The following is a 17,954-nucleotide window of genomic DNA, read 5'->3' as shown; positions in this document are numbered from 1 at the left end:
GAACTGCTTATGGGAAAGACTTCTAAAATCAATATACTCCTGCTTGAGTCCAGAACTCCTGTGACAAATGGAGCTGTTGACCCATCACGAGCTTCTTTACAAGCTTCTTGTGACATAATATAGGAAAAAAGCATTCCATATTCAGATGTCAAATGTCATCTAACAGGAATTTTGTTGCTCTATTTCATCTGGACAGTAAAAAGGCCATTTAGAACTTTCACTTTGTGGAAACTGTTTCAAAAACCAGTAATTAATTGGTAAAGACATGAACTTTTGAGATAAATACAGTCCTTTTGACTAAAATTTATCATTACGTCCCAAATATATTTCAAAGTTTCTAAATACTTACTTCTTCAGGTGTGATTACTCCAGTTTCTTTGAACTTTGACTCCTGCAATAAAAAAAGTTTAGAAATTTTGAGAACTGCTGACAAATTGAAGTACCCCACTTTACTGGTAAGACAAACAGAGAATCATAGAATCAACCAGGTCAGAAAAGACCTTTAAGATCATCAAGTCCTGCCTTGGAACTAGCACTGTCCATGGATATCTGTTAATCAGCTTGGAGACCAAGCAGCTCTCTGTCAGGGCTGACAGCCAGCCTACTTCCATATCCTCTGATGTATGGCTCAACAAAATTACTTTTTACAGAATGTGGGATATTATGAAAAAAGATCACACATTAATTTTATTTTTTTTTTTTTGCTGCAGCCAATTAATATATCAAAACTGGAGAAAATCTCCCCCAGAATTCAGTACTACATTTGCCAGTGAGAGACAGAAAACGAGTCAGAATCAGTGATTCTCAGAAACAGGACTTTGGGACTGTTCTAGGTGCTGAACAGCACTACAATGGACCAGTATGAGGCTTTGCAGTTAAGAAAGGTCAATAAATGAACGACCAAACCAACTTTTATCTGTGGTGGGAAAAGTTGCGTAGAAAGACTTCGTTACTAACTTTTTTTTATATATTCATTTTTGTGGTGCCTTCATTATGCACTCTATGGAAACAGTTCAGATTTTCTCACATTGCCATGATTTTTTTTATGGATGAGGAATAGACAACAATGAGCAATATAATTTAGCTCTACATGGAGAAATTAAGTACCTTTGCATTAAAGGTGATATTTATGAAGTTTAAGGATAAGGCTTTTTTTAGCATATTCAAATCTAGAATATTTTGTTTCAGACTTCTGTTTGGTTTGTTTTTTTTTCTTCAGAAGAGTCACAATCATCAAAGAAACTTAGTGCTCCCCAGCATTAGAGCTATCTAAGAATGGCTTTTGAAAAAGAAGTAATGTCAACCATAGCATAGTTGACTTTTCAAGTTCTTCTGTCATCAATTACTGAATAACTTCTTGCCTTAAAGAACTTGTGATTTTTTTTTTTATTTTTTTTTTAAACTAAAAGCAGCAACTGCAAAGCACCTCACTTTCCACTACAACTTCACCTTATTTAATCATTGGGAAATCATTTTAATGCCAATCACTGCTTAATTCGTTTATTCTTTATGCTTCACCCCGGTGCGTACTATCACCTGCACTATGTAAAAAGAAATGAGCACACAGCAAACCTGTTTCCTTTCTCCCTCATTTCTAAAGATAACACCTTTAAGAACAGTATTAAGATAAGCAAAAGAGCAGTTGTACAAGCACCAATACGCACTAGTTAACAGAAACCAAAGAAACTCAAACAGCCCTAATTTAGCAATTTGGATTGCTATAAAACTGAGAATTCTCAATAACACATTATGCAACAGCACAGTGGAGACAACTTACTGTTTAATTTCAAAATACACTATAAGGAGTAGGCAACATGCATAAGCTTGGTTTCTGGAATTACATATGGAAAATATGTAAAATATCCATCCTCCATGCCCTAAGGATAAACAGTTCAGTTTTTCATCTCTACATTCTGTTGGTATGTAAGCTAGTGAGATACACAGGTATAGTTTCTTTCAAAGTTACCAAGTTGGAGTATTTATTTCAACCCCTTGTAAATGGAACATGTACACTGTTATATCTTTCCATTTGTAGGGGGTTTTACTGCTGCCTCCTCCCAGTAGTACATCTGGGCACAAGAAATCCTCTACCACTACACCAGCTGTGCAACAGCAACTGTACCATGGTAAACAAGTCACTTCACTTTTCCATGCCAGAACTGCAGTCTGTAATACGTCACATTGGTGGGTAACTGTAGAAAGGTCCACTATGCAGGCAACATACCACAGAGGGGCAAGTTCAATTAATTATTAAGTATCATGTCTTCTGCACAAAGATCTAAGCTGCAGAGTACAAAGCACCTAAAAGATCATGCCGTAAAACCACAGGTAGAAGCTGCTATCATAAACAATTACAGCAAAAGTAGTTTTTCAAAAAACATGGGGAGATGTGAAAATCAGTGGTGAAGGAACTGCTGACAAGTCAGGCATTCACAAAGTTGACTTTTATGTAAAGAAGTATTTGTAAATAGGAGACAGAAGATGGGATGTAGTCTAAGAACTGCAGAAAAGCACAATCAGTTAAGTATCCTTTATCAAAAGAAGCATGACCAGTAGGTCAAAGGAGGTGATCCTGCCCCTCTACTCTGCTCTCGTGAGACCCCACCTGGAGTACTGTGTGCAGTTCTGGTGTCCTCAGCATAGGAAGGACATGGAGCTGTTGGAGCAAGTCCAGAGGAGGGACATGAGGATGACAAGGGGGCTGGAGCACCTCCCATACGAAGGCAGGGTGAGAAAATAGGGGCTGTTCAGCCTGGAGAAGAGAAGCTGCGTGGAGACCTCATAGCAGCCTTCCAGTATCTGAAGAGGGCTTATAAAGGATGCTGGAGAGGGACTCCTCATCAGGGACTGTAGCAACAGGACAAGAGATAATGGGTTTAAACAGGGGAAGTTCAGGTCAGACACAAGGCAGAAGTTCTTTACTGTGAGGGTGGTGAGCAACTGGCACAGGCTGCCCAAAGCGAATGCCCCAACCCTGGCAGTGTTCAAGGCCAAGGGGACTTTGAGCAACCTGATCTAGTGGAAGGCGTCCATGCCCATGGCAGGGGGGTCAAAACTAGATGATCTTAAGGTCCTCTGAACCCAAACCACTCTATGGTTCTATGAAAGCTTAGCCAATTTAATAGAGAACAGCAATAAGTAAGTTATTTCTCCAGCAATAGGTCCAGCAATACCTGGCCTTCGAAGGTCCGCACCTCTCCAGCGAATGCTCCCACCCCTAATGGAATGGGAGCTCCCACTCAGGTTCCCTCCATCCTGTATGGCACAGCGCAAGACGAGAGTCGGTGGCTCTGAAGCCGCAAGGCTGCCCCTGCACAATCTCTCCCGAGGCCTGAAGGAGCACGGCGCCCTCTGAGGCGCTCCGCCGGTTGCATAAAGCCGCTGCAACCAGAGTTCTTCAGGCCGGGACAAGCGAAACCGCAGCCGCCGAGCGCCTTCCGGGAAGGCGAAGCGACTCCCGGAGCGGTCGGGCGCTCCTCGCGTCCTACTGGGGCGGCAAAGCAATGCCTGCGCCATAAGAACCCGCGAGCGGCCGCACTGCGGGTGACACCCCAGGCAGAGGTGAGGGAAGCAGGACAACTCTACAGCCACCCGCGACCGGAGGCTCGCGGCTCCGCGGGCCACCCTGCTTTAAAAAAGCAGGCGCATCCTCCACCCTTAACAGCTCCAAAACCTCCCCTCACTTCACCCCGCTCCCGCACGGACCGGCACCTTGAGCACAGGGGTGAGGTACTCGGCCACCTCCAGGGCCTTCCCCTTCACCGTGTTGATGACGTTCTGCATGCTGCCGGCGGGCCCCGAGAGCAGGAGGAGGACAACCACCTCCCCCGCCCCTCGGTCAACAAGCTTCTTGGCGGCGGCACTCTCCCCGCGTCGCACACACGTTGACGACACACCGACGCTCAGCACCTCGTCGCGCCCGGCACGGCACGGCCCGGCGGTGATGGGCCTGCGCCGTAGCGGGCCCTGGTCCGCCGCAACAAGCCCGCCCCCCGGCGCGTGCGTGCGCGCGGCGGGAAGGTCCGGAGGGAGGAGAGGGGCCATGGCTCTTGGCGCGCACGCGTGTCCCGCAATGGCGGGGGGAGGAGCGCGGTTCCTCGCCGTCACGCAGCCGGGAGGGCCGATTGTCAAAGAGAATGAGGTGCGCGCTCCCGCGCGGGGCGGGTGAGCAGGCGAGGGGAGTGCGCCGCCTGCGTGAGAGGGAGGACACCGCCTGGCCTTGCCAGGTGAGGCCGGTGGAGCAGGGCGGGAGCCGGGCAACGCGCTGGGTTGCGGGAGAGCTTGGTGCGGGCCGCTGAGGTGCTTGCTGGCTGTGAGTGCGGCTGAGGCAGCTGGCGATGGGCGCGGCGGGCGAGCAGCGCGGGTGAAGGGGAGCCGGTGTGTGCTGCGACCGCGGCGGCTGAGCACCGGCCGCTGCTGCCGCCTCTGCTGACCCCGCTGCCCCCGCTGCCCCGGCCTCAGAACCCGGCTCGTCCCACGCGGCTGCGGCCCCGCTCCTGGCTGCAGCCGTGTGCCGACCTGAGGCAGCGACGTGGCAGCCGGCGGTCCGCAAAGCCAGGCGAGTGGTCCTTCAGCGGGGGGGGGGGGGGTGCGGTCGGCGGCGCTTGCTGGCCGCTTTCTCGCCGCCGTTGCGAGGTGAGTGTTCGCTCCGTATGTCCCCGGCGGCGCGCAGCGCTGACACTGCGGGGGGGTCTGCTTTGAAGCCGCTCTCCCTGCCGCCCCTGGCCCCTGCTCCCTGAGGTGAAACGGCGCGAGCCGTGGCTGCTGTTAACGAACATCCTGCCCGCAGCCGGCCCGAAGGGGCTCCCCTCAGGCCTCTTCACCCGGCAGAGGGCCCGATGCTGGCCGTCTGCGAGTCGGTTTGTCAGACCTGGAGATCCGCTAACGGGTCGGCCGAGTAACGGTAACGCTAGAGACGGGGAACCAGCGGCAGGCACAGCTGAGGCTCTGCGTGCAGCCATCCGTATACCTCCCGTCCTCCTGGCTACAAGCCGGTGCTGAGTAAGTGCCAGATCTTCTCTGAGGTGTTGCTCTCGCTGAATAGCTGTAAAACACTCCCTTGCTGGAATTTGGAACAATATTTTTAAAAATCTTAAAGGAAAATAAACCTGTCGCCTGTTTGTTCCTCATAGGTAATCAGTATTCCATAGATGCAATCTTCTGACAGACTGGCCTCCTGTGCCACCTTCTGAATATTCTGTGTTCATTGCTTATCCCCCTTTTGCTGCTCCTTATAGCATATCTTTCACTCTCTCTTTTTTTTTTTTTTTTTGATAAAAAGGAAAAAGATAACTGCAGACTGAGATTATAGCTTGTGATGTAAACATCTTTGTGTAAAATAACACAAAGAAGCAAAATACATTTCACCTGGTTTAATCAGTTTCTGGAAGTACTATTTACAGTGTATTTTCATTTTGTCATCCAAAGGATATTGACAGTGAGACAGCAGAATGAAGTGCTGTAATCGAGTTGTGTTTTGCTCCAAGACAACCATCTATACTTTTCTGCTTGGAGGCGTGTTTATTGCACTGGGCTCAAGTCGAATCCTCCTGATGAAGTATTCTGCCAATGAAGGTGCTGTTGGGCAATAAACACGATGTACCTCAAATAAGGAGTTGACATTTGGGGTAAAAGGAACACTCAGAAGCCTACTTTTCCACCTGCAGAGTTCTTGGGATAAACATTCAATTGTATAAGTAGTGACATGTATTTCTGTACTGGAAAATCTCTGGTCTAGCATATAGTGATAACTTGGGTTGCAAAGTGTATGATCCATGTGGTGATTCACCCTTAAAAGATGAGGCAGTGAATTATTTTATAGCTGATTTTCAAAGGCTAAATTGTTGTATAAGCAATAGTAATGGTATGTGTCTTGACTGAAATATTTGTTTTGCAACAGGCTTTGGAGAAAAGTGGTATCAGAGTGGGTGTGCTGTAGCTGCCTAGAATTACTGGTGCTCCTTCCGCCAAGTATTAGCAAAATATGCTAACAAAGAAAAGATACAGGCCTAGAAGAAAGTTGTGTCCTCCCTCCTGAAAAGCCATTTTTTGCCAGGAGAAAATAATAGTATATTGTCATTTGGGGAAAATATTCCTAATTAAAAAAAAAAAGAAAAAAAGGATGCTCTTGAGTTCTCCCTAAAAATTCTGTAAAGTGGGACCAAATGAGGAAAGATTTCAACCCAGAAAGGAGGCAGTTCAGGAAGCTGTATATCATAAAAATTGGAATATTTATAATGAAAGTGCTGATAGAGCCTTTTGCGTTTATGGAAAGTGGCTAAAATTCTGACCTGAGGGATTAAAATAGTTTCTTGCTCTAATTATAAACACAGGAGACAGAATCTGATTGTGTACTCTCTGATTTGCTGAATCCCACAGATAACAAATATGATTATCTTCCTACAACAGTGAACATATGTTCTGAAGTAGTAAAATTGGTCCTGTGTTTGGTATTGGCACTATGGGTTAAGAAAAAAGGTAAGTACCTGTGTCTGAAATAACTCAAATGTGTTGACTTTCTAAGATTTGCTGTAGTACTTTCTCTTTTTTCTTTTTTTCTTTTTTTTTTTTTTAATGGTATATTCACTTGTAGTATGGAGTAGGTCCTGCTAGTAAGGTTCTCTGGAATTGTGTCTTCCGTGCAGAGTTGCAACAAAACTTTGCTTTTATAACTTCATGCTGTAAATTCAGGTGTTCTTCAGTTGTATGCATGGTGGCTGAAATGGGGGCAGATAAGTTGAATTAGAAAGTGTAATGAAGACAGGGTCTTCACATTCTCTCAATTTTAACACAGTATATGCTAGGATAATAGTCACTGTTCACAAAATAGACTGAAGAGAAGCTTAAAAACTGCACTAACCCAAGAATTGGCCTTTATTCTGTTCTTCTGACCACTTTTATTTAAACGACTCTTCCACTGAAGAGGCTTTGTGTGTGTAGTGGTATTTGAGTCAGAAGCAACATCCCAATGTTATAATTCAAGGTGGCTTTGCTGTGAAGACAAATCTTAGGGCTGCTCTTCAGAAAAATCAGTGTTGGGCCTCAGTAGCTACTGGTTTGACATTGCAGGCTATTTTTCTTTTTCTTTCTTGGCTTTTCTGTCTTGATGTAAAAAGAACAAGAGCTTAAGCTTGTAGCATTTCAAAATGGTAAGAAACATGTTTAAATTGGAAGAGGGTGTCAAGCACTGGAGACTTCTGTTAAACTGAACTGTTATTTTTATCGACTTCTCCATCTAACAGTCATGGCTCTAGCAAGCTGAGGAAATTTTTACTTCCACCATTTAGTACAGTCAGTGTTTGCCATCATTGGCTACTGTTGATTATACATTTTCTGTTTGTTTGGGTTTTTTTCCTTCCAGATGCCTGAGTTTTTCTGAACTCAATGTGTTGGTGGTTCAGAGGAGGATTAAATAACATTGTGTAGTCTTAAATCTTTGCTAACAAAGTACTTCTGTCACCAGCTCTTAAGTTTATCACAGTCTTCATCCTAAAGTGTGTGTTCTGAATACCTAAGTAAATGTCATACTTTGTGCCTTGTCCTTTCTTCCTTTTTCCTATATGTTCTGTTTTTACCCAGATCATGTCCTGTGTGCTACAGATACTGAATTCTGGTTTATTTTGTATTTCTGACATTACTGACTGCCTTTTTGGTGCTGTATGAACAGATTCACTGTCTGTGTCATTGTTTCATTTCTAGATTTGATGGATGATCATCAGGAAATCATACCCAGTGATGATGTCACTGTTGTGTGGGGGCTTTGGGTTGCTTTTTGATCCTCAAAGAATGGTTGGTAATTGGATTTTTTCTCCCAGTAGACAAACACTCTGATGGGGGTAACAGGTTCCTTGATGTTTTCTATGTCGAAGCAAGGAGATCTGTAGGCACAGGATTGCTGCTCTGGCTGTGTCTTCTGCCCTGGATCTGTCCTCTGTGTTGCCAGAGGGCTGTAGTATCTTAGGTTTGTTTTTTTTTTCAGTCCAGCAGTGTTCCTGAAAATAGAACAGTGGTACCTATTCTGTTACATGGGAATGGACTTTTGATAATAAGATTATTTTCTTGCTGATTTCCTTTCAGAGGGTTGTTTGGATCATCCCTTTGACTGTCTTTCCTGGAAGAATTTTTGTAATTCCATGAAATGGTCAATTCCTGCCTTTCTCTACTTTTTGGATAACTTGATTGTCTTCTACGTACTGTCCTACCTCCAGCCAGTAAGTATACATATAATGAATAAAATATCTTCCGATGTCTTAGTGGTAGGTAAAATTGCCTTTAGACTATCAACAGTTGTAATACCGGCAAGGCAAGATTTGCAGGTAGAAGAATGATCTTGTTACCTTACCAAGGAGACCTTATTCTCTTGCCCACTGGTCAGTGTTGTACAGCTTTGTCCTGATTTTGGCTGGGATAGAGTTAATTTTTCCTAGTAGCTGGTACAGTGCTGTATTTTGGCTTTAGTCTGAGGACAGTGTTGATAACTGTGTTGATAACACACAGATGGTTTAGTTGTTGCTAAGTAGTGCTTACCCTAAGTCAAGGACTTTTCAGTTTCCCATGGTCTGCCAGTGAGGAGGGACACAAGAAGCAAGGAGGGAGCAGAGACAGGACACCTGACCCAAACTAGCCAAAGAGGTATTCTGTACCACAGCACGTCATGCCCTATATATAAACTGGGGGACGTTGGCTGGGAGGTACGGAGTGGGCACCAGTGGTGAGCAATTGCACTGTGCGTCACTTGTCTTTCTTGGGTTTTATGTCTTTCTTGGGTTTTATTTCTCTCTCTTTTTTTTTTTGATGATGATGATTGTTGTTGTTATTATTGTTGTCAACTTTATTTCAATTATTAAACTGTTCTTACCTCAACCCACGGGTTTTACGTTTCCAGTTCTCCTCCCCATCCCACCAGAGGTAGGGAGTGAGCAGGTGGCTATGTAGTACTTAGCAGCCCACTGGGTTTAAACCATGACAATCATTTTTAGTGTCCAGAGTGGCACCAAAGTATTGAGATAATGACAGATCTGACCAGAGCATGCTATAAGAAATTTGTTATAAGCATTCATTGTATTGATTTAATAGTCGCTAGTCACAATGTTGGTTTATTTGCTGTCAGGGTTGTTGTGCTTGTTCTCAGGGTTGTGTTGCGTAACTCCTCACTTGCTGTACATGTTCCCTGCTGTGCTGTTTATCACCTTTGGGGGCCGGGCTAAAGTTACCATTTTGCTGTACTTTGTAATATTGGTTTATGATATGATAGAATTCCTGGTTGTGAAACTGAGCTGGTATGTGTACCCAGCATTGTTATCACCTCTGTACTTTGGGAGTAATCTGTTGGAAACTATTAATAATTATACCTTTTACCTTTTCTCCTTGGAGAGCCAACCTATGAAAAAGACATCTCTCCACATCTTCACCTCCTCCTCCAGGCCAATTACGAAAACATTTGAGAATTCTGAAAATTTTTATTATACTTGGGATGCTCAGATCGGCATGGCCCTATTGCTAGGAGCCATGAATGTGGTTCAGGTCTTCTTTAGGGTTAAGCAGCTATTTGTGCTACTCCAATCCTGGCAATGGCTGATGCAGCTGAACCAGAGGACCAATGTGTGCTGGCATCAGTTGTCCCTATACACAAGAAGAAATGGACAAGGAAGTCAGCTCATTCAGTAAAGGAGGATGAAGCAGGGCCACCACAATTACAGGAGGAGTGAGTGGAACAAGAAGTAACCACTTGATCACTATCCCCGATTGAGCTGTGCAATTTGCAAAAAGATTTCAGCTGTCATCCCGGTGAGCACATTATCACCTCGCTGCTCCCTGGGATAACAGGGCTAGTAGCCTGGAACTAGAGGGTAGGTAAGCCAATCATCTGGGGTCACTTTCTAGGGAAGGGAGAATTGAGAAGGCAACTGGGAGTGGGTCACAAGTTCTCAGCCTCTGGAGGCGGTTCCTGTGAAGTGTCAAGGAATGGTAACTCTTCAAGGAAGATATTAGATGTCACCCAGGCAATTGGAAGGCAATGTAGAGAAGTATCCAGTATCTGAGAGAATTGGCTGTGCTAGAGATGATTTATTATGACTTGAACAATGCACAGTTACCCACAGATCCAAAGTTCAATGCACATGACTCATGTTGTGGAAATATGTATGGAGCGCACCATTGTTGTATGCCAACTTGATAGTAATGACCTAGAGAGATGAGATGCCACAGTGGTGGATGAAATGGTTCACCATCTCTGGCAATACAAAGAAAATCTCTCGTCCTCCCAAAGGACTTGTTTCTCAGCTGTGGAAAAGCTGTCCTGGGAGTTCCAGTGATTCAAAGAAGATACGTCCTATTCTCTATCTGTATGGACCAGTATTTCATCTATTAACAGCAAGCATTCTTTTGCTCGAGAGGGAGAATATAGAAGGTACACACCCATGGGTACCCTGTGGTTTTACCTGTGGTGCCACAGAAAGGACATGAGGAATTGGGATGGAAAATTTGCGTTGACTCTAGAGGCACAGGTATATGAATTGCAAGGAAAAAACATCACAAGTGGGAGTTCTTCCAGGAAAGTTGCTGCTCCAGTCTCCAGTGAGCAGTTCTCCAGAGAGAGTGGAAAGGCTGATCTTACTCCTGGTCCTGTTGAAAAGAAGTATAATCCATTTTTTCAAGAAGGAGGTGGGGACTAGAAGAGGGACAGCTGGGTTTACTGGACTGTGTGGATCAGATCACCTGGCATGTTGGACCCACAGAAATGTAATGTTCTAGTTACACAGCGTACCCTAATGTTATCGAGCTATGAAGGGGAGGAATCCATTTGTGTTTCTAGAGTGACAGGGGGATCCCAGCAGCTGACTGTACTGAAGGCTGACATCAGCCTGAATAGGAAGGAGTGACAGAAGCACTACATTGTGACTGGCCTAGAGGCTCTGTGCATCCTTGGCACATACTATGGCAGGAGAGGGTACTTCAAGGACCCAAAAGTGCGCTGGTAGGCTTTCAGTATGGCTGCCTTGGAGACAGAGGAAATTAAACGGCTATCTGCTTTGCCTGGTCTCTCAGTAGAGGAGTCTCCGTGTATTTTCTCCATTTGAAATGATTTAGAAATAGACTGAATTGCTTAAGTACTAGGCAGGTTTTCTATGCTTTCACTCATTTGGTTTCTTCAGCTCTGTATTTCTCTTTCAATGTGTTTGCTCATCTTGCTTATATTTGAGCTGCACTTTTCTGTGCAGCTTCTACTAGTTTATATATATGACTTCACATAATTACTTGTTTTCTTTCCTCAATGACTCCAAAGAGAAATGAGTAAATGTAAATCCCACAAATAGAGTAAGTGTAACAGGAAGTGAGGAGTGGAGGAGGCAAACTGACTCTTAACTAACAAACAAATGCAAAAATTATGTTTAAACACAAAACTTAATTGGTACTTTCCTCTAGCTACATTCATCCTTTTGGATAAATCTACATATGTTCAGGAAATAGTACAGGTTTTGTGCTTTTCTTTATTTTCATTCCATATCTATGTTTGAAGTTAGAAACAGATGTTAGTGCTTGCTATAAGGTATTATGGCAGCCTCTGTTTAACATTAAAAATATGTATAAATATTTCTGTTCCTTTTCTGTCAGAACTTCTCCTTAAAATATTGTTCTTTTAGGTGTACATTTGTGTCATGAACAGGGCAGAGTCTACAATAAGACTTGGCTGCAAAAATGTAATTTAAATCAAGACTTAGATATCTTAAAATAACATACCCAGTGCTTGGTTCTGTGGTTTGTTGTGTATGGGTTTTGGCAATGTTTGTTTTTTGTTTTTTTTTGTTGGTGATGTGGTTTTGGTGTTGGTTTTGGATTTGGCATTTGGTATGTTTTCTGTTGGGTTTTTTTTTTTTTTTTTATTTTAGGAAGGAAATTCAGTTATAATGTTAGTAATAACAAAGCCTGATGTTCAGAAGGTTACATGAACACTATTGCTTTTTTATGCAAAGGTTATACATCTTTTGCAGTATGGATGGCTTTTAGATTTTACACCCCCACTCCTCCCCTGATGCGCACACCTTGTTTCTCTCCCCTCAGAGCATGTGCTCGAAGATTTCTCTTTTTTAGAACTCTTAGCATCTTGTATCTTTTAAATGGGTATGTTCTATGAGGGTTAGCTGTAATTGTGCATAATCATGGTAAACAAGTATTAAAAGACCAACTAAATACCTGTAAGATCGTAGATAAGATAGAACACCTTGGCAGTGTACAAGACAAAGTGAAAAGGTAGAGGCAAGGTGCTTGAAAGGAGGCCATACTGCGCTGAACTTGGTTTCATGTGACTTTAAAAACTTACTAGGCTTCCAACTAATTAGCACCTGGGTGACAGTTGCTTGAAGTATGAAGTTGCTTTGGGGCAATTTTTTTAAATTTTTTTGTTTGTAAGCTTCAGCTCTAACAACTATGGATACTCTTTAGCAGGTAACATTTCCTAGTGATAAGAGATTTTCAGAGATTCTGTTTGTAGCATGTAAGTTTGTGGTATGGTGATATTTGGTAAATTTTTTCTTGCTCCTTCTCATCTATGACAAAGGTCCCTTGAGGCCTCAGAGAACAAAGCAACTCAAAATTAATTCCTTGTAACTATCCTACTACAGATTTTGATCATATTATGTTACCAAAGCTGTTGGATGTGGGGGTTTGACTGTAAAGCAAAACCAGAGTACTATGGAACACTTGTACATTTTGCATCAAGCCTCTTTTTTTCCAGAGTTGTTTCTGCCAGATTCACTTCTTTATGCAATATTTTTCTTGTTCCATAAATATTTATTCTGTTGTAATCTTGCAAAAAGGAAAATTAAGCTGCTGTGTCTTAGGCAGATGTCTCATGTCAGTCTTCAGCTTACTTGTGACCCTGTGTTGTTTGTTTCATGAGATTTTTTTTTATTCAGCAGAGAGTACCTTGGAACAGACTGGAACTAAGGTAACAGGAAAAGGATCTGTGGTTTTCCTCTAGTAAATGAAAAAGGCTCTGTTATTGTGGAATCAGGAATGTGGAAATGCAGATGAGGAAGTTCAAGACAGTGTCTGTGTCTTACACTTCTGAAACCATATATGGTTTTGTGTAAAATTGTCTTAAAAAGTGATCTGAAGGCTGAATTAGAGGAATTAGTTCAGATGCCTGGATTTTTTTGTGTGCGTACTGACTACACAGGGCAGTCCTGAATAGCACAATTTGGGAAACGCCTTCACCCCCAAAAAGAACTTTTTTTCCCTACTGGTGTTGATAGATTCTGATCTTTAATGGTAACTGCACTGCCTAAAAGAGCCTCTTCTTGGTCCAGTGTCCCAGTGTAGAGTGTCTAATATAGAGACTAAAAAGACAGTCCTTGCCACAAGGAGATTGCAGTTTGGGATTATAGCTATGGAATAAGGCACTGTCATAATTGTACAGCTATTTCCAAATGAGGAGCTTTAGAGTTGTTTTCAGTTCTGGTTTGAAACAGGTGATTTCTCTAGTACAGTTGCAGTCTTGAAAATTCAAGCTGAACCTCCTTACCTTTGACAAACAATGCAACAAATGCACTTAACATGCAAGAAGTTTATTTCCTGTAAGTGCCTTGTCCAAGTCTGGGATTTCATGAATGCTGCAAGCTGGCACCACAGCCAGCAGCAGCATTGTCTTCCCCTATTCTTTTCTTACTTTCTTTTTGGAGGAACTTCCTCCTTTCTACTGGCATAGCTGGTTTTGCACCTGACTGATCAGCCTGGCTGGGGATCTGATCCGGCTGAAAACTAAACCGTTTTGTTAAGTAAGTTTTCTGCTGGATTGGTTTCCTCATACATTTGTTTCAGTACAGCTTTCCCCACTTTCAGTGGAACTTGGTCTCTGTGGTTTGCTTGAGATTTTAAAATGGTGCTTCAATGTCATTTTAGGGAAGTGTTATTCTGCCACTTGAGTATAGATGTAAGGTAAGTACCAGGATGATGCTTTTTACCTGGCAGAAAGGTGAACACTTGAAGTTGGTGGACTTTTGATGTTCACACTATGTCTGGAGTATAAATTTGTTCCCTTTCTTCTCTTTCTAGGCAATGGCTGTACTCTTTTCAAATTTTGTCATTATAACAACAGCTCTTCTCTTCAGGATAGTGCTAAAGTAAGTAGTATTTATGAAAGTGAAAGAAATTTTATATCTTCCCAGCCTTCATGAAGAAGTTAAGCTACATTCTTTCTTTTCATCTAATGGGGAACAGTTATTCAATTGCTTGTGACTATACCAACTTGGAGAGTTGGCTTTGTTTTCTACAAAGGTGTTTTCTGAAGGCATAGGAAATGGTAGCTTATTAGGAGTTCCTACATATCTCTGCACATTTGGTCAACTGTAATAAGAGACAGCTGAACCATTGATTAGGTAGTTGTTGGATGGTCAGAATTAAGGTTTGGGTACTTCCATTTATATGTTAGCTTAGTATGTTTAAGAAGTATTTATGTATTCTTTCTTCATTGTTCATCCGACAAAAGCTAGACTCTGTCCTATGTGTGCCACTTCACCTGATTTGGGTACTTTATGGTGTGATTTAGGTTCAGAAAAGACAGGGAAATGGATAATAACACTCAAAAACTCATTTGTGTTGGATGTGGAAGAAAGATGCCTTTTCTACAAGCGTTAATATACCAAAACAGTGTCTGACAGTCTGACTTGAAATGCTTTTTCTCAGTTGTTTACTTTGATATTTCTTGTGATATCACAGTTTACTTAATTTTCAAAATTCCCTATTTTCCCCAAGATAAACTGTCATTGCTTGAGTGAAAAATAATATAAATAGTCCTACAGTGTTATAAATTATATTCATAGATTTATATCATGTATCATCATAAAATAATAGAAAAGGGCACATAATCATGTGGGAAAAGTGAAATGTAGTAAAAGTTTACCAGAGAAAGCGGATAATTATTTGAATTTTTGTGATTACTTTTTTTTCTATCAGATCTGTTTTCCCACAGAGACAACAGTTGCTTTTAAGTTGTCAGGCAGTCAGTATCTAGAACTAACACGATCTTGAAATACTTTCCTTAAATTATCTCTACAGAACAGTCCATTTGTATTTCTGTGATTGCCAGGCTGGGCCCCCCTTGCTGTAATAAAGCGTGCTGCCTTTTGGCATTTAACTGTGAAGTCTGGAAAGCCAAGATTTATCTTTGCTCATGTCTCTGTCTCCTTATCTGTGGCATGATGTCTTTTATGTGTTTTATAGAGTTTGTTCTCCTGACAATTTATGCCAGTGTGTTTCTAAAGTTGGTGGCTTTTTTTGTCTACTCCTAGGCGAAAAATCTCTTGGGTACAATGGGCATCTCTGGTGATTTTATTCCTGTCCATCGTTGCCCTGACTCTAGGAACTGGAGGCCATCAGCAAAGCTTGGCCGCACATGGATTCCATCATAGTATGTTTTTTAGTCCATCTAACCACTGCCTCCTCTATGCTCGACCTGAGGAAGCATGCCTGGAAAAGAGCAACTGCGTAACACCAAGTTTCCTTCCCAGCTTCCATTGGAATGTCACCAGTACCATGGCAGGAGCATTGAAACCTCTTCGCCTCAGTTTGGGTCATCTGCTTATTCTGGTGCAGTGTTTCATTTCTGCCCTGGCTAACATCTACAATGAAAAGATCTTGAAAGATGGGGATCAGCTTGCTGAAAGCATCTTCACGCAGAACAGCAAACTCTATGCCTTTGGGGTGCTGTTCAATGGGCTTATGCTGGGACTGCAGAATAAGGACAGGAAGCAGATAGGGAATTGTGGCTTCTTTTATGGGCACAACATCTTCTCAGTGGCTCTCATATTTGTCACAGCTTTCCTGGGACTGTCTGTAGCCTTCATCTTGAAGTTCCGAGACAACATGTTCCATGTTATGACTGCTCAGATCACCACTGTCATCATTACCACCGTCTCTTTTATCATCTTTGACTTCAGGCCTTCTCTGGAGTTCTTTTTGGAAGCTCCTGTAGTACTTCTCTCCATATTCATCTATAATGCCAGTAAACCAAGAGGCCTGGAATATGCTACTCTGCGGGAAAGGGGCAAACATATCAAAGGAGATGCATGGGAGAGGTCAAGCGGGGTAAGGCTTTTCAGTTCTTGTCTTCCCTGGCTCCTCTTTTGTTTCACCTCAATTTATGCTATGGTATGTTTGGAAGATTCATTTTTCATGTTACTGGACTCATCCCTCAAGTCAAACACCAAAACTCCTCAGTATTTCTTAAAATCTTTTAAATTGACTGGGTCTTGCTTTGCGTATTCATCTTTTTCAGTGCGTGAACCCTAGGTAAGCATAGCTTTCCTACTTTGTCTTGTGAGCAACTTTAGCTTTGTACAAATACTCTCTTGAAACCTTTAGAAACAAATATTTCACTGGCCTTGGGCATTCAGAAATTGAAATTGATGCCTGGGAAATAATTGTACATAAGTAGAACTGATAAGTCTTGGCAACTGAGCACAAATAATGAAGAAGTTAATATATTTGATGTTAAGATTCTTTCTACCTGAACAATCAATGGTATTTGAAGACAAAAAGGTAATCTATAAATACAGAGTTTTAACACTTGTTTCATAAGGGGGAAAAAAAAAAATTTCCTCCAGGCCCATTAGTGGCTTTTGTCCGAATTTGAATAGTCGTGTAGTTAACTAGAACATGGCAGGAAGGGCATGCTCGTAGGTAGGTCATTCAGCTAAGCTGAGCGGTCAGTCTAAAGGGGAAGGGTTAATGTTTCTGTACTCGAGTTTGCTTGCACAGATGTGTTCTGTAATGCACGTTGAAACCAGCAGGGGGTGCTGTCTCCATTTAACTCTAAGAAATATTCAATTTGGAAGAGGTGTTTTCCAGATATTCCACAAAGTCCCTTCTTAGGTTGTTGTATAACAAGTAATAAATAACACTGTCATATATTTCTGGTATACCAGAAGTTATCTATTTTAGCACTTAAAACTGAGCAGCTGTGGTGAAAACAAGCAGTACTGTGTGCGCAAGCTTCCTGTTAAAGGAATGGGCTACAAGCTGCTTTAAAGATACAGGGATATTTTTCCAGAGCAAGATTATAACACACTGGTAAGAGATTTAAATTACAGGGTTTTGATGTTATATAAGTGATGTCTTCAAAATAAACTTTGGTTTTGTGTGGGTTTTTTTGTTTGGTTTGGATTTTTTTTGTGTTTGGTTGGTTGGGTTGGTTTTGTTTGTTTGTTTGTTTTTGTTGATGTTAATAGTAAGATAAGTTTTGCTTACATTTTTTTCCTTTGCTTCTGGTTCCTGTAGGATGGAGAAGAATTTGAGAGGTTGAACAAACCAAGCAGTGACATCGATACAGATGAAGATTCCCTCTAGCATTAGGCTGGCTCAGAGGAGTTCTATTACTCATAGTGAAAGAATTTTAACATTTCATTAACACAGAGAAGGGTCATTTTTCCCCACTTGCAATTGAAACTGTTTTGCAGCTGGGTATCAGAGATGAATGAGGAAAACATTCAAGCCGTATATATGGAGCATTGTATTGTCTCTTCCTATGCATGTAAATTAGAGCTTCAAAATCTGCTGAAAGAAACAAAATCTATAACTGATGCAAACAAGAAGAGACCTACACCCTGGACTCGGTGGTCTGGGTGACATGCTATATTATGGAAGGCAGTCCTGGACTCTTAACTGTATATCTTTCACAACTTTGGTTAACTGTCCTGAGTCACTGCAACTTCCTGTATGAATTCCTTGGTTAGCAAAACAGAGATAAAACTGTTCTCCGCCTTGCAGCAGTGATACAAGCATTGATTAATGTTTCTGCTGTATCTTCCAGTATACAAATTCTCCAGTAAGTTTTCTTTTCAGGACTGAAGATGTTACTAGTAACCTCATAAATACTGAGGCATATTGGCTGATTTATTGTATTTTTGCAATTCAGATTGATATATCCCTAGCTGAGTAAAAGAGCCCCTCTGAACCAA

General features: G+C 42.2%; 2 protein-coding genes across 6 annotated transcripts in view; one reads left to right on the top strand and one right to left on the bottom strand.

Annotated features, from left to right (window-relative positions):
* The window catches only part of ATG3 (autophagy related 3), a 22,611-nt gene extending 18,682 nt beyond the window's left edge, over positions 1–3,929 (bottom strand). The window contains exons 1-2 of the mRNA XM_062619492.1: positions 3,712–3,929; positions 350–391 (exon numbers count right to left, since the gene is read on the bottom strand). Coding sequence (XP_062475476.1) covers positions 350–391; positions 3,712–3,783 — 114 coding nt within the window. The 5' untranslated portion in view covers positions 3,784–3,929. The remainder of the gene's footprint in view (positions 1–349; positions 392–3,711) is intronic.
* Positions 3,435–17,954, top strand: SLC35A5 (solute carrier family 35 member A5). Of its 5 annotated transcripts, none has more exons than XM_062619486.1 (7): positions 3,435–3,561; positions 5,428–5,574; positions 6,379–6,477; positions 8,077–8,210; positions 14,053–14,120; positions 15,288–16,083; positions 17,275–17,954. In XM_062619486.1, exons 2-7 carry the CDS (start codon positions 5,451–5,453, stop codon positions 17,341–17,343), a joined length of 1,290 nt encoding a protein of 429 aa, XP_062475470.1. In that variant the 5' UTR covers positions 3,435–3,561; positions 5,428–5,450; the 3' UTR covers positions 17,344–17,954. The 5 variants fall into 5 exon arrangements, with proteins under 5 accessions (XP_062475470.1, XP_062475474.1, XP_062475471.1 ...); XM_062619487.1 differs by lacking the exon at positions 3,435–3,561 and adding an exon at positions 4,078–4,141; XM_062619488.1 differs by lacking the exon at positions 3,435–3,561 and adding an exon at positions 4,739–5,001.

The sequence above is a fragment of the Pezoporus occidentalis genome, unplaced genomic scaffold, assembly GCF_034315485.1.
Source record: "Pezoporus occidentalis ecotype Australia unplaced genomic scaffold, CSIRO_AGI_Poc_V1 ctg211, whole genome shotgun sequence".
NCBI lineage: Eukaryota > Metazoa > Chordata > Aves > Psittaciformes > Psittacidae > Pezoporus > Pezoporus occidentalis.
This window is presented reverse-complemented; position numbering and strand designations above follow the sequence as displayed.